This window comes from Dreissena polymorpha, chromosome 9, assembly GCF_020536995.1.
Source record: "Dreissena polymorpha isolate Duluth1 chromosome 9, UMN_Dpol_1.0, whole genome shotgun sequence".
Lineage (NCBI taxonomy): Eukaryota > Metazoa > Mollusca > Bivalvia > Myida > Dreissenidae > Dreissena > Dreissena polymorpha.
The window spans coordinates 56,818,678-56,844,182 of record NC_068363.1 but is presented as its reverse complement, the minus strand read 5'-3'; the positions used below and the strand labels follow the sequence as shown (position 1 = coordinate 56,844,182).

Genomic DNA, 25,505 nt, shown 5'->3' with positions numbered 1-25,505 from the left:
ATTGTCAGCATGAGAAATTATAAGATAAGAACAATGATGAGGGTGAGACATGATAGGATTACAAAATTACCTTTATCATCCACGACCACGAGTTTTTTCAGGTAAATAGTGCTACAGGAATGGTCATTCAATTTCCAAGCCTCATCATCATCAATGAAAGAAAGGTAAGCCATGTTCTGTAAAAAAGGGCATTTAAGACAAATGCTCAATAAGCATTTAAAAACACCTCGCAGTTTTAAAGTTCAAGATAACAACAGCTTTTGAGTTTGATGGCAGTTGGAACTGGTTGGTTTTGAAACCATGTATTGAAAAAGACCACATTTGTAATACACGTATTTGTATGAAGCTCATGTAATGATAATTTTCTAAAATGGTACTTTGAATATCTCTAAACACATTCAAAGATTTTTTAAATACATGAAGTCATACCACTTTAAGAAAAAAAAGTACACTGTCTTAGATGATTTATGTTCAAATTCAATGATATGATAAATGCTTTCTCTTGTATTTGTTAAAATTGTACCTTCCAAATGCAGATGAGGATGTTTATGCCTCAACCGCAAGCATGTGAGGCACGTAGTCTCCCATGAACAGCAATCACAACACCTGTACAGTTCATCTGAGGAGAGACAACAATCAGCACATTGTCGCTTATTGGGTGTCTGCATTTGTACATAAGCAGACATAATTTCTGGAGATATACTTTTCCATTCTTCAAGACGTTTGGCCTTTTCAGTATCATATCTTATATTTTCATCTGCAACGCATACATATCTTTCTTTAATATTTTGAGGAGTTTCTAGTTGACAGTAAATATTATTGATTATAGACAAATAAGTAGACCTCAATTATTGTATTCTCAGATATTCCAAGTTTTTTTCCATGATTTTGTGAGGACCCTGGCCCACTAATTTTTTTTTTTGAGTTGCGAACTTTTCAATATTTTTTTTTCAATGAGTCGCAAAATTCTGAAACATAATTGTAGTGTGTGTTTTTTTTTATATACATTTCCACACACCCGTGGTATGGGGTACTTTCCCACTTTAATTAATATCATGAGTATGTATCGTATGATTCCCTTTTTTTGAGCATGACCTAATTTATATCACTTTGTTTACATTAAGATTGCGGCTCTCATGATGACGTCACATGCATGCGTTCCGAGTATTTTGTTTTACTAACATTACTACGCTTGAAAATATAAACTACAGACACAACTAAAATAAGGAAAAAAAAAGTTTAATTACATTTACAAATCTTACTTCAACTGTAATATTCTAATTGTATGCCGATTCCGTTCATGTTTTTGCTACTCATCAATAAACTTGCACAGAAATTGCAGACCACTGCGCTTGTGTAAACACATAATTTCATGTATTTGTTTTATTTTAAAGAAAATTCTTTTACTTTTTCACAATTCCCAGAAAATGTTGCATGGAAAAATCTTTGCAGGTACATCACAAAAATAGGTGACATCCCTTATCCACATGTTCAGTGGGTATACACTGTCTCGATTTGATATTTTTATCAAATTTTTTAATAGTAACATATATGCCAAAATTTTATTTGAACAAATTGCGAACGTTTTTGTTTTTTCCAATTCTTGAGCACTTTTTGTGTGTATATGTTGCTTAACAGAAGATCTACCGATAAAACAGAAACTTGTTAAATGGTAAATAGAAGTTATAAAAAAGTTAAATTAATCTTTCAGTTTCTCTAAATTTGTTCAGTGAATCGAATTTTCTAAGTTTAATTGACATCATGTCTATTGCAATCGAGTACTATAGCTTTTTTAATGTAACCTTTTGACTCAAGGTAGACAACGCGTGTAGTGTATATTATTTGCGGATGTGCATGGAACTATCGACTTTGCGTAGTTTAACACGCTGTAAATAAACAATTTTTACATGGATTTAATGGGAATGAAATAAATTGTTACATCGTTTATTGCGGCAATGTTTGAATTATTTCAGAAATTATTTTATTTGTTTCCTTAACCGCTTGACTGAAGGTAATTGGAGGATATATTTATACTAGCTGTGTGATCTTATAAGGTAATGTCAGAAGTTGTGCGACAATGCTGGGAATTAAAAACAAGAGCAATGCATAACGGGTGCCACACTCGGCTACGGGTGCAGTTTTGAATAAATGAAGGCTTGTCAGATTTTTTTTTTTTTTAAAAAGGTTACAGTGACCTTGACCTTTGACCTAGTGACCCCCAAAATGGGTGTGGCACGTAGATCTCATCAAGGTGCATCTACATATGAAGTTTCAAAGTTGTAGGTGGAATCACTTTGATTTTAGAGCAAATGTTAAGGTTTTAGCACGACGCGGATGGCGGACGTCAGACGGCGGACGACGAGCTGGCTATGACAATAACTCTGGTTTTCTCCGAAAAACGCTGAGCTAAAAAATGATCCAAATATCAGTCTGGAATAATAATTAACTTCAGATTTTTAAACTTTCCTTAATACTGTATCATTGGTTTTGGAAACATTACTTTGTGAATAGATATATATGATCACACACACCCATAAACCAAGGACAGCTGACATGTGACTAGAGCCGGACGGAGGCTGGAATTAATCTCAATCAATGCACCAATTAGGTTGTTGTTTACTTACCAAATGTAACCGAAGTATCTACGTCTGATACTGAACTGCTATTTGTAGTACAGTTAGCAATTAAGTTTGTTTCTGGTTTCTCATTCTCAATCTGAACTTCTGCAAGTTCTTGTGATTGCGTTCCAAGCTTTTGCCTACTGCCCCACTTCTCGGTGACATGTAGGCCTACTGTTCGCCGGCTTTTCCCCTTGTACACAGTTTTAATAGAAGCTTCCGGATCATTGGCATGATGTTTAGTTAATTTAGGCTAATCACTTTATTATCCCATAATTATTTGTATTCTATAATTAAAATAGCACAGACACGTTTCTTCCGCGAACGCCGGTACGTCAGCATTATCAGACGATTGACTGTATAAGCGCCTTTCAGAAAGGTATAATTTGCGGCCAGATAAGACTTGGCGTAAAGCTGAAGCGCAATCGAACCACTCCAATAGCTTTTAAATGCTTATCACTGCGCAGGCAAATTTAATTAAAAATAATATCATTTGTAAAAAAGAACAGCGATATCTCGAAAATATTTATTCATAATGCTACATAACCGGAAACTATATATTTTATATAGTTATTTTAAAAGTAGCACTGAACTGAATTCTCGTCATAGGTATCAAATTGTGCTTAAATCGTGTAATCTGCTATAATTTATTGAAACCCAACATCCAGAGTTCATATTCGTTCGAGCATTTTAAAGGCAGGAAATACAATCAGCTATGCAATAACGGCATAATTCCTCACACGTGGCACACCATTGTCCGCCAAATGAACAAGCACCGTTTAGCGACAGCATCTTTTATTAGTGTTGGCAGTAGCTAATAAATTTTACCGCGGTAGGAAAGGCATCTTTTATTATTAGTAGTAGTAGTCTAAAAAGTCTAATAAGTTTCTACTAGTAGTAGCTAATAAAACAGGATCGGGTGAGAACACAGACATTCCCGTGGATTATTAATGATGTAAATATGCAACACAATCTCGAGAAATTATATACATATGCATTTAAGCAAAACTGTCTTAGACATAACTTAAAGCACACATATTATTAAAGCTAAATATAATATATGTAATGTTATTCTGCTCGTTAACTAGTAATGACACTAAACAATAACAAACATACAATCCTCTTTGAGTCTCAGATGTAGGTGTTATCATGTAAATTTTGATTTTAATATAGATTGGCATCAACTTCCACAACCTGATATGGTTGTATCTACAGTCGTCCGCTTCATCGCTTGTATATTAAAGTGACCGGGATGTAGGACGATTCCCAGAGAGAAATTGCGAGGATCGAGATCTGGAAGAAATTATGCGGGCCGGAAGTCGTAACGCTGCAGCAGGGCAGTGGTGAACAGGAAGAGACGGTTCTTAGCTAGCGACTCCCCGAGACACACGCGTCGGCCAGCACCAAATACAAGTAAATACAACTAACCTGAAATATATGTGAATAGTATGACACTAATAAACAGATGAAAATACCGGCCTATTTTTTCTAATGCAATTCAAATGCGTCATGTATTTATTTTTACATATTCAAGTAAATTTAAGCTGTCATTGTTTAATGAAAAGTAATTGGGTGGTTGAACAAGTTACGTGCGATGCTGATTATTTGTATAACATGCAGGGATTAAGATCAACGTTGCCTAAGATTGTGACGATGAATTCGCTTACATTTTAACATAACGTTCATGAGGACTAATTATCACTTAGAACGTCCATACAGACACGTTTACTTGTTTAATACTACATTTTGATTGTTTGCTGCGGTACACTGTTTTATAAACATTAACGTGTAAGGTTTAATTTTTAAGTTTGAAACCAATTAATGCATAATAATAGCAATAAAATGCTTTTTTTTTCAAAAACTAAGAGCATTCATTTTTGAGGAAGCAAACACAAAAATTGTAAACTCAAACACAACGCAAATAAATTGTTACAAAAAAGTGTTCTCGACCTTCGTCGACATTCGTGGTATGGTGGTAGTAGGTAACCGTCAGCGTCCAGGAAGCGACCGGGGTCGAACTCCCAGGGGTCAGGCCACACTTCCGGGTCGTGGTGGAGAGACCACAGGTTGATGTACACCTTGAAAGATGGTGTTAATTTAACGTTACATTACGAGATAATTGGCTAGCCAGTAAAACCGCTTCCCTTAACTGTAAAGCTAGTACCACGGGCTTAAAGGGACCGTCAACCGCGATTGACGAAAACTGAAATGTTCTAAAATACCGTATTTTTGTACAATTATTAGTTTATATTGAATAAAATATCACGACTGGTACATTACATTACTTGAAAACAGTTGTTAAGTTTTCATATTTCAGTATACTCTTGGTAAACCGGAACTCTCTAAAAACCCGCACGATCAGGCTGGTCCCCAGATCGTCCGGTTTACAGAGAGTCTACTGTATTCGGTAATTAATTTTACTAGGTACAGGTACCAGGTAACTACCATTAACTATAAATAACGCAAGTAGATTGATCATCATCGTCACGTGGTAAACCCAAGAATGCAAATTGTGCATGCGTAGTGAATTGTATATATTTTCTATATAAAAAGATCAATCTACGTGCGTTATTTATAGTGTGTATATCGTTACGTCAACTATTTTCGCGATGTACTTTCGATTTTACATCGCGAAATATCATTACCGAATATACTGAAAATGTGAACTTTTTCAAGTAATTTAATATATGTGTCGTGATATTTTAATCAACATAAACTAATAATTGAAAAAAAACATGGTATTATATAATTTTTCTTTATCGTCAATCGCGGTTGAAGGTCCCTTTAAAGACCCAGTCCGTTGCCTATACTAGTAACTGAAAGTATTTAAAATTGTCTTATTAATGACCTTTGAGACGAAAAGTTTTGTTTTTAAAGACAATAATAATTATTTTCTAAAATGCTTGGTGGGAACAGTCTATATACATGTATACTAGAGAGGAGTGTAATCAAAGTTTATGACTTCCTGATGATGCATTAAGTGTAGACCCGGGGTGTGTCCCACCACTCTTGCTTATTTCACTTACTAGACTCAGGGGTAGTGGTGCAAAGTTGTTATGTTATTATCATTATATGTTATTATTAAATCATTAATATACTTTATGTTAACACCTTGTTGTGATGTGTCTGATGTGATTTATTTTGAAAGATTGATTTTTGTATCATATTTTGAATATTTTGTATTATCCCTTGTATGTCCGTATGCATGTTTCAAAATATATACTTGTGTTATGTTACTGAAGACCACGTTATAAAAAAGAAATTATTTTTTAATGCGAATTCTTCATGAATTAAAGTTATTATTATTATTATTATTATTATTATTATTATTATTATTATTATTATTATTATTATTATTATTAATAAAGCTGAATACCACATATTTAGCTGATACTTAAAGATTTTCAATTTCGGTGTGGTCTTGTGTTTAAGAGGGTGGAGAGAGGGACAGAGTTTCCGGAGAAAGTCCCAACTCGCCGGTTAGTGACGGTTTACATAATTATAATGAAGACGCGTGATATGAATGGAATTCTTGCTATGTTAATGTCGATTTTCATTACAGACATCACAAGTTATCACAATCGAATATATAGACACGTAAAATTAAACTTACCGACACATTATTTTTATTTACAGAGTTACATAATCTTTGATAAGCTGTTCCTGTCTGTTTTTTTTATTATATTTTCGGACAACCGTGTGGACTATTAGTGCAAAAATGTGCATAGCTTCCGATAGCTATGATACGGTAAGTGCCCGTACTTAACGCATGCGCACTCACCAATGACGAGGACGGACGTGGCGCAGACGTCAGCAATTTATGAAAGGAAATAAACACAGCTGAAGAACATAATACAACGCAGGGCTTCAAACCACTAATACCACTTGATTTAACAAACATTTTCTGCACCTACAGTGCAACCAGATGAACAAGTAAACAATTAGGTCAAAGCATCAAGCCCATTTGTCTAGGATTACATTCGGAAAATGGACACAATGATAAAATCAAAATTGAGATAAAAGTACTGATATATCGCCTCAAAAAGGTACCATATGCCTTCTAATTTTATTGTCACATTGTATGTTTTTGCACCAAGAGGGCGAATTACAAAACCAACTATATATAGCGTTAGTTGTTTACAAAGTCTCATAGGTTCGGGTATTCCCAAATGTTACAGAATCTTTGAAATCGTTCCTTTAAATTTGATAACATGATGCGATGTGTTGAAGCATGCTGTATGCGATGAGGTTTGGTTTCATGTGGCAAGCACATAGCATCCGACGTTTAAAGTCATGCGCACATTGCACTTTCACAGTTCAGACACAACCGTCGTAAGACGCTCGTATTCCCTTAATCGTTTTCGTTTAGTGTTTTTCAATTGGCGTTTGAACAGTATGTATAAGTAAATAAATTAAAATACTCAGTCTGAAACACTTTAAATGATATTATAAGTAATAGCAACAACAAAATTATTTAAAAAAACAACAACATGAATATGATTATCATCGAGGGCAAAACTCTGTGTATCAGCAATAGCAAAAATATAACGTCTCAAACAACAACAGCAACACCGTCAAAGTAGAAAGTGGTTGTTAAAGAATCCATATACAAACATCGCTGAATCAATGTGTAATTTGTAATATCTTCATGTATACACATAACATTCGCTATACTGGCTAACCTTCCAACTAGAAAATGTATGATCACAAGTTCACAACAACAAAGTGTTGTATTTATTTATATGCCACACCAGACCCTATTCCGGCAATATCATGATAAGCATCACATTTCTGTTTCGATTCAACTTCATCGCATTAAATTTGTTTGAAATTTTGGAATAATACCATGTTATTCACCATCGTGTCCATGACTAAAACAGAAAGCGCGAGGTCGAATCAGAACATGCCGTTGATTTAAAGTATTGGGAGCAGTGCCTTCTTGAACCTGGATTTGCCATTTTCTCGTTTTTATCCTGAATGCGTCTCACCAGTTATTGCTTACTATCCAGCATGTCATTGAATATTTGTTTGTTTTGCGGCCAATATAATAAATTGAACCGAACAACTTTAAATGCTGGCTTGACATTTTCTTAGCGCGCACATGCATGTTTCATGATTTGGCTAGTCAATGAGTCATTCGTTAACCGTCGATAAATTCAAGATCAATATCTCACGCAATCGGTTGTCATTTGTTAATAACAGAGTTGTGTTTTGCGGTAAAAGAATGACATGAACCGAAACAACTTTAAACGCTGTCTAGACATTTTGTTAACGCGCATGCATGCTTTATGGTTTTGCTACTTATTGCGTCATTTTGCAACCGTCGATTTACTTCCATATTAATATCTTGCGTAATCGGTATGCATTTGTTTAACACAGTGGTGATCCTTTGGATACGAGCACAAAGTGGTTGTTGTTTGGATCATCAATCTTTTAATTTTAACTATACACAAAAAAGTTTTCATTTTGGTAGTGAAAAAGAGAAACAAAATGCATTGTTAAGCAAGTCAACTTTAAATGAAACAGTATATGAAATAACATATGAAATAAAGACTCGCTAAGTGGTTTCTGAACTTTCAGCGCGAAAAATTTCCCACCGATGTTGTGGAAATCCCCTTATGATTATGCTCCAACTCCTTTGTTTGAAATACTCATTTACTTCAATGTGAAACAATAGCAAACGCCTTATGGAAATAAAATGGTTTAAACCACACACTTACAGTAATTTAATTAAGTAGTTGCCTTTTTTCAGCCGTATACTTAAGTAATTGATAACAGTAAATGAATTAACGAAACAATTCCTTCTTCCTTCCTAGATAACCCATGGGAAGTTTAGATATTAATATAATGTTATTTATCGGGGACCTCTTGATATTTGCAGCAATTGTAGCATTGAAGATTGATGATAAGATGCGTAAAAAGATGGAAATGTATGTACAGTACACATAGCAAAATATACGACGCATTAGTAAATGGACACACATTCAAAGAAAGAAATTGATCACATTTTGTAAGAAATAGAAAGAAATCACTGTAATTAAAGAAGCGAAAAATACAAAATACGTTACAATTGCACATATACTTCAATAAAATAATAGATAGCAACATTGCAATATTTTACAAACATGATATTGATTATTTGTAAATGCAAACTGACTTGCTATTTAAAAAAATGCATGCATTTAAGGAGAGAGTTGTTGAATAAATAATACAATAAAAATTCAAATGTTGTAAAAGTATCTTTAGAGACGGTCTCAAAATGACATCTCGAGCGTAGGCAGGTCTGAAAAACAACTTTTCATGCAAAGCTTGAATCTTGTTAAGCCAACCACATAAGACGCATTGTTTATAAATAATCTCATTATTTCATATTTCACGACAGTTTTGTTTTATTTTAAAAAGCTTCTTTAATGTTAAATACTTTTTATTTACAGTGGATACAAATATTAAACCGGTAACTGCAAGTATACTATTCAGCTAAACATTAAAATGTCTTTTTATTGGTTTTTATTATATTAATGTCATAAGAACTTTAATCTTATCTGACGTGTATTTCATTGTTACCTAAAGCATATTCAATGGTAAGACCATACAGGGATTTTTGGACAATAATTTATGGAAAAGACAGAAATAAGATTTTGTTTGCAGATTGGCTGTATAATGGCGTATGGTTTGTTAATGTCAAGGTCAAATAAATGTAAAAAGTTTTACTAACAACACTTTAAGGGTTGTACGAGCTATACCTTCTACCAGCTTTGAAGGATTGCAAAATTAATTCAGAAAAATTGTTAAACACAAGATCAAGGTCATACTTCAGTAGATCTTAACTGCAACACGGTGCAACATTCGATTGCTTGCATCAATTGTCTTTGTATTCATCCAATGTAATCATCAAACTAATTCGCACGCGTTCTCTACATTACGTGCGGAAATGAATGTACCGCGGACCGACATACCGACCGACAGACTGACCGACCGACCGACCGAACGACCGTCGGACTTGTTCAAAGCAAGGTATCCGCGCCTCTTCAAAGCAGAGCAGTATGTATTCTAAGAACAAGTATCCGTGTTTCATCTCGAGAGATAGGAAAAATAGCATTACGCGACATCTTCAAATGCACTTGTATTCATTCAACTATTTAACACTCTTTTCTGTATGACACGTAAGCGGCGTCTCTTCTTATGTCATCTCATTGTATACAGATACTTTAGACTCAAGTATCATTGTAAAATGCTCGTAAATGTGTTGGATTCAATGCCGTTGGTGATTTTGTCATGATTGTGTCATGAATGTGAACTTCTCAGATACTATCGTTTATGTACTCGTAGAAAGTCTTATACAGAATAGAACATACAGTTTACATTTAGTAAGCAATGATTCAATGACATAAATAAACTTTATGTAAGATCGATGCTTTGTGGAAATTATAGCATAATTGTAAGCGATGAAAATGTTTTCTAAACGTGACTTTTTGTAACAAATGTAGTTGAACATTTGCTTAAATATGGAAATTGATCACTTCCATGCTTAAACAAGATGAGATAAATAAAAATGAAACAAACATAAAAAGTAACTTTTTGTTATATACAAACACGGAAAATGCGATAATGTTTGAAACAAAAAAAAAATAACGATATAATTGCTTAATTAAATTGCAGCATGTTAAAGACATAGGATAAAATGAAATTAAGTTGAACATAATATAAACACGGAGTTTCAGTTTTTGAGTTCATTCCTAGAAGATATCATATTAACATCAATTGTGTATATCTGTCTAAGGTCTATCACTATATATGGAAAGATAAGATTTCCGTTTAAGGTAGCGCACCTCTAATGATTTCCCGCGATTTATTTTACGATCATTGCCGATCTTAAATGATCGGTGATTTCCAAGAGATGCATTTTATTTTTTTCAAACTTCGAATTTTGATATGTGTTTACCTAATTCATTAAGAATACATTATTTTCACTATAAATATTGACTTTGATCCAATTATCATCTGAAAAATACGATTTCGCGATTTCTTCAAAGATTGACGAGCCTTTTTACCTGTTTACTTATGGATATTTAATTTAAGGTTGCACTGATGTGAAGTTGACGTGGCTGAGTGGTTAAGGAGATAGGCTAGAAATCTTTTGGAATCTTCCCGCGCTTTATTTCTTTTCTAACGTAATTTGATTTAATATAGCATATAAGCTATGTTTATTGTCAAATATGTTGAAAATTGTAAGAACATCCTTCAATTTTTTAAATTAAAACAACATTCTGGCTAAATTGGGTAATATACTGCTGAAAATACGAATGATGCATATTGCATTTTTATTTTTATTTCAAAAAGTAAACGGTAAATCTGTCTATTTCTTGGTATTTTTGCTGTATATAGTGTTTATATAAAAAATTAGTTTAAAATATAACTAAAATGATACTATTTTGAATGTTATGACACTTTGTTTTTAACCGACCCAATTTTTACTTGGCTGAAATCACTTACATTTCATGGCGCAATTCCATAGATAAAAAAATTGTAAAAAATAAATGTCTGTAAAAGAGTACTTATTTCATCTTGTTTAAACTTTAAACACCTTTACTGCATCTGTACACACCAACTGCATGCCCTTATTTGGAACTCTGAATGAATTATGGAACTTTTATATACCCCAGGGGTTAAAATAAACTGGACAAAAGCCGAGCGAGAGGGTCGTTTTGAAAAAATCGGTATATTTTTTTTTAAAGCATGGAAAGCCTACCTACAAATTTGCATGCAGTTCAGTGAAATGATGCTGATTAAGAAAAGAATTAATTAAATTATATTTGGATATGTGCCCATTAGAGGTGCGCTACCTTAAACAATCTAATCGTCGGACGTCCGTAGGGAGTTCTTACTGGTTGAGTATTATGATAATCAGCTCAATGAACTATTCATCTAAACGTGAACTGACACCAAAGGTCGGTGATATCCTGATTCATATGGGCACCAATGCACGCGACCGAGATTTCATACAGACTTTCACCGACCAATACAAACTGTTTAATACACGTTCTACTTGGCTTGCGCGCTTGAAAATATTCAAATATTAATGAATGGACAAATATGATTGAGTGAGTTAATGTTATGAATGGACAAATATGATTGAGTGAGTTTATGTATGAAACATAGGTTCGCAAGTTTACTATAAAACGAAGATGAAACTGGAACTAAAACAGCAAATCATACTATAGCGGATAGAAATCATTGTGAAGTGTGTTTCAACTTTGTGTTGCAGATTCAACATATGATTAGTATTTTTCTGCATATCATTGGTGTCAAAATATTCCGTCAGTCATTATAAAAAAGGCGTTATTTTCATGACAGTGCACACAAATGAATTGCAGATTGCTATTCAATTCTTAAGCAACGCTTTCCATAACAAAACAGGATTTTTTTTTCTTTAAATGCTGTTCACTCTCAATACTTATTACTCCAAAGTCGTGGGTTCAAAACTGTATTTGGCTTGCATTTCACACAGTGTCTTCTTCAAATATCTCAATACGTATTTAATACTAAAATATTTTTTCCTAAGGAATTGCGTTTTACTATACAATTGAATTTTCTTTATTTCTTTATGTACACCAAAGGTCGGTGATATCCTGATATGGCAACAACAACAGCATGAAATTGTCGCGTAATTTTCAGCAATGATATTCATTAATATGGAAACAATCCGAAGATGCTTAAAATAATCGGACTTGATTTAAAAGGGACACATAACACGATTAAAATCATTAATACTTTTATATTTAGAATGGGTATAGCATGACAAATTAACCCAAGCAGGATCCCGCAATAAAAGCTTCCTTTTAAGGGATTTAAAATTACAGATATTACAAGGTATTTGACAACATCGCCTTTTATGGAAATATCCCTCTATCTTACGAAGAATATTATAACCAAATAAGTATACTGTTAACCCAAATGTTCTTAAATGGGGTGTCATGTTCTATCATATATTCGTGTTTGCGACATAGTTTACATCTCATTTTACAACTACCTTATATGGCCTCGTTTTCCATAAAAGGCAAGGTATGTACTCACTATATATAAACTTTATAATGCATTAAACGCTAAATTTGCTACATCCTCATTCAGGAATGCGTGCAGTGTGGTAACGTATTAAGATAAGCTTTTGTCGGAATGTATGACATACAAGGAAAGAAATCAGGAAGTTTGTATACAAGTGTATCTTATATTTTTGGACTTATGCGCCATATGTATTTTCGGTTAATACTTGATCTTCAAAAGATAAATTTAAGAACACTAGCATTATAAGTTGGCTTACTTATATGCAATGTTTAATGTTGTTTCGTTTAAAGGTGTGTCTGTATTTATGAGCTTATTTGATAATTAAATAACATAAGTTCATACAGTGTACGTGTAATCCAGCTCTAAATGTTTTTTTTTCACAATTTGTATAATTTCTGCTATATTTTCTATGCAAAGCGTTTAAACATATATTATTGTGCTATTAAGTCGCTAACAGTAGGTACATATGATGGATATATAATGGCAATTATGAGACATGCAAATATGTTATGTGTCACGTAAAAGTTGTTAAGGAATCATCACAACTAGTATACGCTCAACAAACTGTATATCAAACATATAAAATAATATAGACAACAAATATATCAGATGGATGTTTGTAAGGAACTGTTAGAGGTACGTGTCCCGTCGTATACCAATGACAATACAAGTAAAGGCGGACATTTAGTTTAAATATATTGATTTTTCATAAAAATCGCTTACCAGATACGTGGATATTTAAGAAAGAATTGGATGTCTATGTTTAATATCAAAACAAAATTTAAGGATTGAATGTTAATCTTACATTAAGTCAACGCAGCAACCCCGTCGTACTTTCTTTTCGTCAACGTTAGTTGGGACACGTATTTTAAGTTTAGTTATTGTATAGAGCTTCCAGGTGTGCATTTATTTGCATTTGACAATTGTAGCCACGTGTTTAAAAGAGAAATTTACAAAAAGCAAACATTTCCACATTATTGTTATATAAAATGGCATCGGACTTTACTTAAAACGCTAACTGTTTTAATGTACGACATAGATGACTTCACGTTGTTTTGCGGGTATACACTAGCAACTTATATACTGTAGATTCCCGCTTTTTAAGCTTTCCATTTAAATAACAAAATAATCATATTAATATTATACATGTCTATGATATTTGACATCTTGTATAGAAATGTAACTCAATCTGACAAAGACTCTGTATACCAAATAAGGATACGGGTACACGGAATTTATTTTTGGTGTGCTGATGTTCCGTTTAACTTTACAACTGCCGTATATGGACACGCTTTTCATTCATGAAGTACAGCCAAATAAGGACTGTTTTCCCAGTTTCATGGTAACATTAGCGGTAATGGATTTTCCTTCCGCATTGATCCGATATGTATACAACCACTTCATATTTAGAACGCGTTTGCCTTAAAGGAAGTTTTGTCACGATTGAATAGACCGCTTATGACAATAATGTATTTAGAAAAGGTAATACGAATGATTTGAAAAAATGTTTATCGGTATGGACACTTACCGGGCTTTTCCTAAGTTTCAAACTCATTTTAGTTCGCTTCTTCATTTGTGAACAAAGCGTTCCGTTCCATAGTCATATAAAATGGTCACGACAATCTGTTAACAAGTCCCATTTATACTTAATAACCAAATCACCACCTACGTTACCATATCAGATAATACAGGGTAACTCGCCCTTGAGTCGATATCGCCTTGAGACGGTCATTTTTTATCTTTGAAGTGTGTCAAGATGCGTGTTGTTTGACATGAGTTGAGACTTTGTAATAAACACTATGCCATTGGTAATCAAAATTTATAAAGTTCTAAGTAAAATGATAAAAAATATGCTCTCACGATTAAATTGTATAATGTAACAGTTTTAATAGCTTCCGGTGACGGTAAACTAAGATTTTGGAAAATTTCGATCAGCTTTTACCATTGGCTTTCTGGTCTGATGTATTACATAGCACTCATCAATTAATTCATATTAAAACATTATATTTTTCTTTAATAATGAAACGATATTGTCAGTGGTTAGTTTTATTGTATAGATTTCACAGCTAAAAACGTGATACAACTAATTAAGCCCTTGAGATGAACGCAATGCGCCCTTATGGCGAACACGAGTTGAACTACTGGCAGAGGCACATGGATAATAATTAATAATATATTCTTTCAAATTAGCATGACTCAATCTATAAAGAATCCATTAACTAAAATTAATAATAAATAATGTTTTATCTCTTTATTTTCGTACTTTTCTGCGTTGCCACAGTGCTTCAAATGGTCCGTTGTTGAAAAATTCGAAATGAAATCTAAAGTGACCATGCTATATGTTTTCCTTTTAAAAGCTAATTTTATTCAACACTTGGTATGTTTGAATTGTTATACATCTTGCTTAAGACAAATATGTATCCCTGTTTAGGGCGAATTTTCGACTCATGGGCGAACTGAAAGGGTACTGATTTTCAACCATTATTTAATCAAAATAAGCTGGGGACCAAATATTTATTTTAAAAATAGATTAGTAAAATATGGTTCTAAATGGCAGCACAAAATTAGTCCCGGCTTTATCGAATAGCTTGTTAATATAGAATCGTACCGCTAACCCGTCCGACTCAACGACGAGTTACCCGTTATAAGAATAAAAAGTCATTTCATAATAAAGCTGATATAATCGCCTTATTAATCGACCAGGATATTTTGGGTAAATACCACGAATTAACATTTTAAAATGTTAAAGACATGAAACATGCGACAAAACAATGTGTTTAACAAATAAACAATTACATCAGTATAAAAGTCTAAAATTGAAGTAAAAAGTAAACACAATAATAAAAGTTCATATCAATCCTTAAACATACACAACTGTTAAAAATCATACGTAAAATGCAGTCCGTATCATCAACCGTAATATAAGCAACTGAAAGCGCATAGAGACTGGAAGAAGCTAGCATTCGTAAAAGGAGACTTTTCACAGACGTTGGCATGTATTGAAGTTTGTCATTAAATGCTTTGTATTGATAAATGTAAACATTGGATCTAAAAAGCTCCAGTAAAAAATACAAGGATACAATTTAAAAAAAGAAACCCTCAACTGGCCTCGAACCACTGACCCATGGAGTCCTGGAGTAAAAGTCTACCGCTTAGACCAGTCGGTCATCCGTGCTGATACAATTCGTGATGTATTTTATACTTTATATGTGCAATCCTCGTAGTATCACAAAATATAACGACAACAACAGACTCTCCAAATTATTTAATCGTTTCGCGTTGCAACGCTTTATAATTTGCAGGTTTTTAAATCTTCAAAAGATGCATATGATGGATATTTTAGAGCATGGTAAATGTTCAGATTTACTGTTTCCTCACATATATCATAACTAAAACGAAAATTTGCGAATCTGAAACAACTATTTTAATTTTTGTCAATTTACCACAACGTGCAAAGGCCCTTTTAAGGTACGAACCGGAGTACATTGGAATTTAACATCGAGCACATCATCCTGGGTACAACGAGTTTAAACAGCATCGCCATTTTGTTTTACAAGCGTCGTTATAAAGAAGTGAAACTCCAGCTGCTGGAGCAGTATTGCATTATTATTATACACAATTGCGTGGTCTTTTATTTATGGCAAGTGACAAAGTGCCAAAATAGTACGAAACAGCAACAAGTCGTAGGATACAGATATTCCCGTGTAAAATTGTTGTGGTAAATATGCAACAAAATCTCGAGAATTTAAACAAATGTGCTTTCTAGCAAAACTGTCGTACACATAACTTGAAGCACACATACTCTAAAAACTAAATATAATATCTGTAAGGTTATTCTTCTCATTAACAAATAATGACACTAAACAAGAACAAACATACAACCCTCTTTGAGACTCGCATGTAGGTGTTATCATGTAAATTTTGATATTAATATAGATTGTCGTCAACTTCCACAACCTGATATGGTTGTATCTACATTCGTCCGCTTAATCGCTTTGATATTAAAGTGACCCGGATGTAGGACGATTCCCAGGGAGAACTTGCGAGGGTCGAGATCTGGAAGTGACGATGCGGGCCGGAAGTCGTAACGCTGCAGCAGGGCAGTGGTGAACAGGAAGAGACGGTTCTTAGCAAGCGACTCCCCGAGACACACGCGTCGGCCAGCACCAAATACAAGTAGCCTAAAACATATATGAATAGTATGACACTAATAAACAGATGAAACATAACGGCCTTTGTTTCTAATGTAATTCAAATGTTTATTTTATTTATTTATTTTTAAATATTAGAACATCAATTAAAGCCGCCATTGTTAAATGAAAATTTATTGCATGGCTGAACAAATACTGTGCGATGTTCATTATTTGTATTACATGCAGGGCTTAAGATGAAAGTTGGCTAAGATTGTGCACATGAATTCGCTGACATTTGAACATAACGTTCCTGAGGACCAATTATCTCTAAGAACGTCGATACAGATACGTATACTTGTTTAATACTACATTTGGAATGTTTGATGCAGTACATTATTTTATAAACAGTAACATTAAACATTAAGGTTTAATATTTTACTTAAAAACCAAATAGAGCATAATCATAACAATAACATGCATAGTATTCCAACAACAAAACAACTATGAGCATTCATTCTCGAGGAAGCAAACGAACAATTGTAAATGCAAACACAACGCAAATTAATTGTAACAAAAAAGTGTTCTCGACCTTCGTCGACATTCGTGGTGCGGCGGTAATAGGTGACCGTCAGCGTCCAGGAAGCGACCGGGGTCGAACTCCCAGGGGTCATGCCACACTTCCGGGTCGTGGTGGAGAGACCACAGGTTGATGTACACCTTTAAAGCAATAATTTGGAGTTAAATTACGAGATAATTGGCTTGCAAGTCAAACTGCTTCCCGCAACAGCTAATACCGGAGGCTTTAGGTGTCCGTAGCCTATACTAGTAACTAGTAATACTAGTAACTAAAAGTATTTTGAGAGGACAAGCGTATGGACGATAAGTGCAAAAAAGTGCATAGCTTCCGATAACTTCGATATATAAAACTAAGTGTTCCTGTCCTAAACGCATGCGCACTCGCGAATTACGAGGGCGACGTGGCACAGACGTAAGCACACTATGCAAGGAAATAAACACAGCTGACGAACAGAATACAACGCATGGCTTCAAACGACTAATACCACTTGATTTAACAAACATTTCCTGCACGCGCAAAGCAACCAGTTGCCATTAAAACGTAAACATGTTTAGCACGGGGCGAACTTATCAAATACATTTTTTAGTCACCTGACAAAATGACAACAAAGACATATTTGATGTTGAATATATGTAGTAGCATTTGTACATTTAAAGTTGAAAATGTATTATATATATATTTAAAAAACCAAATGTGACCATGCCAAGAAATTAGATTTTAAATGCTTAACTTCTTATTTTAGTTAAATAAATTATTATATAATATCAACACCCAAATGCATGGATGCTATTGAAGGAAACCATTTTTTCTATTTTTTGTAACTCAAGTTACATCTTAAACTTCAATTATCAAATACTATGATACATTATACAGCATTTTGGATAGATATAATTGTGCCGAGTCATTTGGGACTTTCTTATGTTGCGTGGAGATGTGTTTATAAATAGTTTTAAAGCTGACTACATGTTACATATAAGATTATAATTTATCATGTATCCACGAGTTGAACAAGTTCGCAACCAATGTGAAATAAGGATAACAGAGGAAAACAGTGGGATGGTTTATAAATCAGATCATGTTAACACTCATAACTATTGCTTAATAGTTCATTCCGTTGCCAACATATCTTGTAAAAACTAGAGCTTTGTCACAGACGTGACGTATACCCCCACGTGCCGCATTGACACAGACTATTTTGCATGCTGTTTTTACAAAAGAATCAAATTTATAGCGATTTTTAAGAATTATAATGCCATTATCATTTATGGCCATTTCGACCTTTGAGCTCTTGAATTCTTTCGCATGACATGCCGTCCAAATTTATGGCCATTTTTTTTACTTTTGAACTCCAAGTGTGACCTAGACCTTGGAGTTATCGACATAATTCTTTCGAATGACACATCGTCCAATCATTTAGAACACATGTACCAGGTATTTTAAAAATCTCACAATAAATGACATAGTTATGGCCCGGACAAGATCATTTATGGCCATTTTTGTCCTTTGAACACACAGTGTGACCTTGACGTTGCAGATATCGACGTAATTCTTTCGCGCGACACGCAATCCAATAATGGTGAACAAATGTGCCAAATGATTTTAAAATCTCACAATGAACAACATAGTCATGGCCCGGACAAGCTCATTTATGGCCATCTTTGACCTTTGAACTTAAAGTGTGACCTTGACCTTGGAGTTATCGACGTCATTCTTTTGCGCGACACACCGTCCAATGATGGTGAACAAATATGCCAAATTGATTTTAAAATCTCACAATGAACGACATAGTTATTGCTCAGACAAGCTCATTTATGGCCATTTTTAATCTTTGAACTCAAAGTGTGACCTTAACCTTCGAGATATCGACGTAATTCTTTCGCGCGACACACCGTCCCATGATGGTGAACAAATTTGCCATATGATTTTAAAATCTCACAATTAATGATAAAGTTATGGCCCGGACAAGCATTTGACCCTTGAACTCCAAGTGTGACCTTGACCTTGGAGATATCGACGTACTTTTTTACGCGACACACCTTCCCATGAGGGTGAACAAATGTACCAAGTTATTTTAAAATCTAACGATAAATGACATCGTTATGGTCCGGACAAACTTTCGGTTTAAAACACACTAAGTGACCCCGTGACCTAGTTTTTGATCCGGCATGACCCATATTCAAACTTGACCTATACATCATCAAGATACAACTTGTGACCAAGTTTGGTGAAGATCGGATGAAATTTCGGGACAGACCGACAGACCGACCGACCGACCGACAGAACGACAAATTGACTCCTATATAGCCCCCATTACCCAATGGTAATGGGGGTATAATAAAAGCATGAATGTGGGGTTTACTGATATAGACCTGTAAATAAACATCTGATGACATGAGCTTTTCGATAAAAAGAAAACAAATGAAGAAAAATAAACGAGAAAAAAACAACAACGCTCTTTTAATCATTCCATGTTTAAAAAAAAAACGGTAATAAGGTCGTGTATATAAACATATTGGTGCTTGTAAACTAGGAGCTGCAAACACGATATGAATACATATGCGCTGGTCATCGTAAAAGCGGGCGTAATGCATATTGTGCATTACTGTTTATTCCACACAGGCTAATCTAGGACCTAACTTTCCGCATTTATGGAAATGTTCGTGTAACTGAAGTCTCTTCTAAACGAAAATCCAGTCTAGGCGGAAAGTGTCCTCCCAGTAAAGGCAAGCTAATCTAGGGTCGATACTTTACGCACATACATAAAGCCCGGTTTTCCAAAAGACCGACTAATTCCTTTTCTGTTCAAATATACTATGGGACCACGCACTGCCGATTGGGCACATTTTATTTTTACCAGCCAACACCCACGCCACCCGAATGCATACAACTTGACATTACCCGGTTAACTTGAATAGCACAGATTGAATTGTTTAAAGGTGGTTTCAAATTTTAATTGACATATGTCTTTTCTTATATAGCATAAACCACCGACAGTGTATGGATGTTATCATTATTGCCGACAGACAAACACATCCGTTCATCGGAAAGCGTCGGGGATAGTCGGAGTTAGTGATATAAAGTAAGCGTATTCCAAATTTGGATGAAGAGAACGCGGGGCAATTTAACTAGTCGAAAGCGTATATTGTTTACATTTGTTTCTATGCAATAAGGCATTAATAAATACGCTGAAACAAAATTAGCAGCGCGATTCACATCAACTTTTTCCACAAAACAGACCATTGGCCAATGGTCTAATGCCATATTGTTTGAGTCTCGTTTTGCACAGGCTAAGCTGGGGCTAATTTTTTTCTGAACGTGTTTAATTTTTAGTTGTTTGTATCGACGCTAGTCCTAGTATAGCATACTGGTAATTCTGCACTTACTCAAGACAGTAACCAGTAAATTAACCACACAAAATGTAATTATTACGAGTGAACATGATTTGTCGATCTTTAAAATTCGTATTTTTTTCGGCATGTTTTGCGTGAATCATGATAAAGAACGAAGTGTCATTGATGTAATAATAAAGGGATCTGACGATGAAATGGTTGCGACTTACCGTTGTATCTTTTGGAATCCTCTTTCCAAGGACAGTGGTATCACAGATTGTAGCGTGTGGCACCGCAAGCGGCACGTGCGATATTAACCGCAAAGTCTCGAACAAGCACGCCTCCGTATATGGCATCGAAGAGCGGTCGCTAAGCGACGGGGCACGCGATCTGCCGACCACGTGGTCTAGCTCCTGGTACATGCGGTCTTGAATTTCCGGTTTGTGGAGTAGAACCAGTAATAAACAAGTGATGGCGGTGGTAGTGGTGTCCGTTCCTAAGATACATAGAAAGTACATTATCAGTTTCTTTGCGTCAGTATGCACGTTAGTAAAATTCACATTGTTTTCTTAGTTTTAAAAAGCTACAAGTATTCTTTATTAAGTGAATAACACAATTACGTCCTTATGTTTTCAATGTATTATACTAAGAGGAAAAACGAAACAAGAGGGCAAAAATGGCCCTAGTTCGCTCACCTGAGAGAAGTCGGTTCATTCAATCTTTACCAAACGTCAAACTTGACCTAGATATTGTCCAGACAAACATCCTGGTCAAGTTTCATCATTATTGAACCAAAACTCTGGCATATGGAGTGTTTTGGTTTTTGTAAGATTTGATCTGGTGACCTTTATTTTGAGTTTACTCCCCTTACCAAACATCAAACTTTGCTTAGAAAAATAAATATTATTACCAAAATTAATAAAATCTGAAACAAAATTGTGACCTCTAGAGTGTTTACAAGGATTATGTATAATATAATGAAAATTTGGATAATCTAAGGGCAATAATTATGGCATTAATTATGTGATTTTGCTCATTATCAAACTTGACCGAGATCTTTCAGCAACTTTGATAAAGAATGCAAACCAAATGTGGACAGGCGGACGGCGGACAAAGACCAATCCTAAAAGCTAACCTGAGCCATCAGGTGAGCTAAAAAGTGTGTGTTCATCGATCTGAGCCATTTCCCAACTTGTCCGAGAAATCAATAAAACCAAAGTATTGACTAAGATTCATGATGACTATGCAAAAAATGTGACTTCTATAGTGTTCGATCACAAGGTTTCTCTCTAGTCACATAAGGAAACTGCCCCCACCCCCTGGCGGCAATGTTTTTTTACCGATTGCGACCATTTGCGAACTCATCTGAGAAATATATAAAAACCAATCTTTTCACCAAGTTTCATGATGATTGAGCAAAAAATGTGACTTCTAGAGCGTTCACAAGCTTTTTTTACAATATAAATATAAGAAAACTGCCCCCACTCGGCAGCCATGTTATTCAACTGACTGGAACCATTTTCGAACTCAACGCTCATATCAAGGAAACAAATGTTCTTACAAAATGTCATGAAAATTTTGCCAAATGTGACTTCTAGAGTGTTCACATGTTTTCACTATATACATGTAGAGAAAAATGCCCCGCCCACTGGCGGCCATGTTTTTTCACCGATCTGGACCATTTTCAAACTCATCCGAGATATCAATAAAACCAATGTTTTGACCAACTTTCATAATGATTGGGCAAAAATTGTGACTTCTAGATTGTTTACAAGGTTTCTCTATAGCCAAATAAGGAAATCTGCCCCGCCCACTGACGGACATGTTTTTCAACGGAACGGAACTACTTTTGAACTCAACCAACATATCATTAAGACAAACATTTTTACAAAGTAACATGAAGATTGGGCATGAAATGTGACTTCTACAGTGTTTACAAGTTTTTGTTCTTGTTTTTTTTTTACCAAGTGACCTAGTTTTTGACCCGGCACGACCCAATTTTGAACTCGACCGAGATTTCATTGGGACAAAGCTTCTGACCAAGTTTCATAAAGTTCGGACAATAAATGTGGCCTCTAGAGTGTTTACGAACAAATGTGGACGGACGGACAGACGACGGACAAAGACCGGTCACAAAAGCTCACCTGAGCAATCAGGTGAGCATAAAAAACGGAATCTTGCAGTTCTATTACTACAAATCATTCAGGATACTCTTGCTTTATAAAAAACGTGTAAAGCAGTTAATTGATATGAATTATTTCAATTGTATGCATTCAAATAAACGTTGTGAGTGAATTATGGAAATGTATGGCAAAATGTGTTATATAATTATTAACAATTATTTATAATAATAATAATGTATTGCATTAAAATGCATTTCAACTGCACATTTAACCAAACGATTGGGTCAAAGTATCAGGCCCATTTGTCTAGGATAACATGTTTCGGAAAGAGGACACAATGATAAAATCCAAATTAAGATAAAAGTACTGATATAGTCGCCCCATCGGTGCAAAAAGGAAGACTTTTAATTTCAATGTCACATGGTATTTTTTTGAACCAAGAGGGCCAATTATAAAACCAACTATATAGCTTTAGTTGTTTCAAAGCCTCATAGGTTCGGGTATTCCCAAATGTTACAGAATCTTTGAAATCGTACCCATTAAATTTAAAACGCTTCGCAATTTAATGGTAAAGGGGAATCGAGTTGTTCAAACCAAGAATGACTGTCAATATAACCATACTATAGCGCGTGCAATCCACAACATACTGACATTGCTTTTTATTGGATGTAATTACACGTTCTTTTTGAAATTCTGTACTTAGGCATATTCTGATACTTCCTGTGTATTTGTATGATATGTTTTGTGAAGGGTTAATATCAGGATGAGTATTAAAAGGCTGCGACAGTGACGTTTGTGAGTAATTTAAGACTACCGGTGAACAGTAATAGTAACATATCTGCTCATGACATTAGTGAATGTAGATTAAGACAACAAATGAGCAAAACTACTGACTAAACTGCTTTAATGACATCCTCCTCCTCCTCCTCTTCCTCCTCCTCATCATCATAATGACTGCACAGGCTTATCTAGGACGACACTTTACGTACATGAAATAAGCCCAGTTTTTTATACCTGCCAGTATGAGATTGGTGAAGGTCTCTTTCAGAGTGGCCTCAGAGATGTCAAAGTGCGAGTTCGAGCTCTTGGCCGCGAGGTCTCTGAGACTCTGTATCACGCACTCGTCCTGGGTACTGGGACGCTACATGGGAAGAGTGATGTGAGAGCATGAACAGTTCATACAATGGCTAATCATCATTATAAATATAATAATCGTAATAATATTAAGTCGCGTTCCGGGAAAAAACTGGGCATAATGCATGTGCGTAAAGTGTCGTCCCAAATTAGCCTGTGCAGTCCGCACACGCTAATCAGGGACGACACATTCCGCTTTTATGACATATTTCGTTTAAATGAAGTCTCTTCTTAGCAAAACTTCAATTTAGGCGGAAAGTGTCGTCCCTGATAAGCCTGTGCATACTTCACAGGCTAATCTGGGATGACACTTTACGCACATGAATTATGCCCAGTTTTCACAGAACACGACTCTAATTATAATCATAATCATCATTACTCTAAGCGGTAAATATTACAAACAGCGCATATTTATTTCAGTAAAGGACAAGTGCCCTGCTCTGCTGAAATCTTGGGTTTTTGGAAGGATGGGAAATGGTAATAATTACATGAACACTCCCAACAAAAGTTATGTATCAGAGCTGTGATGCGCCATAACAAACAGAATTGATGAGTGCAGAAGTCTACAAACTGAGCTATTAAAGCCCGGCTAACAGTCGATGTCGTTAAATTATAACATAACTAGAACTTGTTACAGTAGTGACGCATAACCCTTTAACCACATGTCTTAATAAGCAGATAGATGTTATGTATCGTGTAATTGAAATTATCAGCTCAAATTGCGGCATAACTTAAGCAATTGTTAACGTAGGGTAATAAACATAGAACAAGCACAACTTCACATAAAAAGGAACAATTAGTGCAACTTTTAACTTTGTACGTTGAAAAGTATGTGATCAACTCGCCGGGCATTTCTATTGCTATGGACATAACTACGGACGTACATACAGACAGTATAAGCCATCTTTATTAATGCAGGGGTATACTTATTTCACTCGTCTCACCGTTCATACAGTCCGTTCACCATACCTGTAGGTTACCGATATGGTCCGCCCAGAAGCTGTTACGCATATCAACCGCGGTCTTCAGAGATTTGAACTCGTCTCGTATACAGTTGAGGAACGGAAACCGGTCCAAAATGCGGCTTACCCCGGGCCCGAAGGAATGATTAAACAGGCCGTTAATTTTCTTGAGCTGGGATAAATCTTCTCCTTCATACGGAAATCTTGTGCCTATTGTCTACAATTGGAACGCGCATTTTACACTATCGTGCGTCAGTTTTTAACAACAACAATAACAACAACAGCAACACCATCAGCATAATTATCATCATCACCATAATCATCATCATCATCATCATTATCATCATCATTATCATCATCTTCTTCTTTTTCATAATTATTAGCATCATTATTTATCCTCTTCATCCTCCTCCTCCTCCTAAACATCATCATCATCATTGACGTCAGTCAGACGTGAAAGTTTGAGCGAAATCCATTTTGCACTAAACATATTGTTCGGGAAGAATGGACAAAGGTAAGGACAAGTATATTGCTTTATCGTTTCCCTTTCGAGCGTTCATTATAAAC

The 25,505-nt window shown here is 34.9% G+C and overlaps 1 protein-coding gene and 1 long non-coding RNA gene across 3 annotated transcripts in view; both read right to left on the bottom strand.

The window, feature by feature from the left end:
• Positions 1 to 85: 85 nt before the first annotated feature.
• Positions 86 to 2,925, bottom strand: LOC127846395 (uncharacterized). The gene is made up of 3 exons (XR_008033494.1): positions 2,625 to 2,925; positions 524 to 619; positions 86 to 176 (listed from the first exon to the last, which is right to left on the bottom strand). It is a non-coding gene; the product is annotated as an uncharacterized LOC127846395 (long non-coding RNA).
• Positions 2,926 to 15,341: 12,416 nt separating this feature from the next.
• LOC127844861 (cytochrome P450 2U1-like) overlaps positions 15,342 to 25,505 on the bottom strand; it is an 18,846-nt gene continuing 8,682 nt past the window's right edge. For both annotated transcript variants that reach the window (XM_052375393.1, XM_052375392.1), the window contains 5 exons: positions 24,946 to 25,155; positions 23,857 to 23,983; positions 20,950 to 21,215; positions 17,403 to 17,530; positions 15,342 to 16,861 (listed from right to left, as the gene is read on the bottom strand). In XM_052375393.1, the coding sequence (XP_052231353.1) occupies positions 16,624 to 16,861; positions 17,403 to 17,530; positions 20,950 to 21,215; positions 23,857 to 23,983; positions 24,946 to 25,155 (969 nt within the window). In that variant the 3' untranslated portion in view covers positions 15,342 to 16,623. The remainder of the gene's footprint in view (positions 16,862 to 17,402; positions 17,531 to 20,949; positions 21,216 to 23,856; positions 23,984 to 24,945; positions 25,156 to 25,505) is intronic.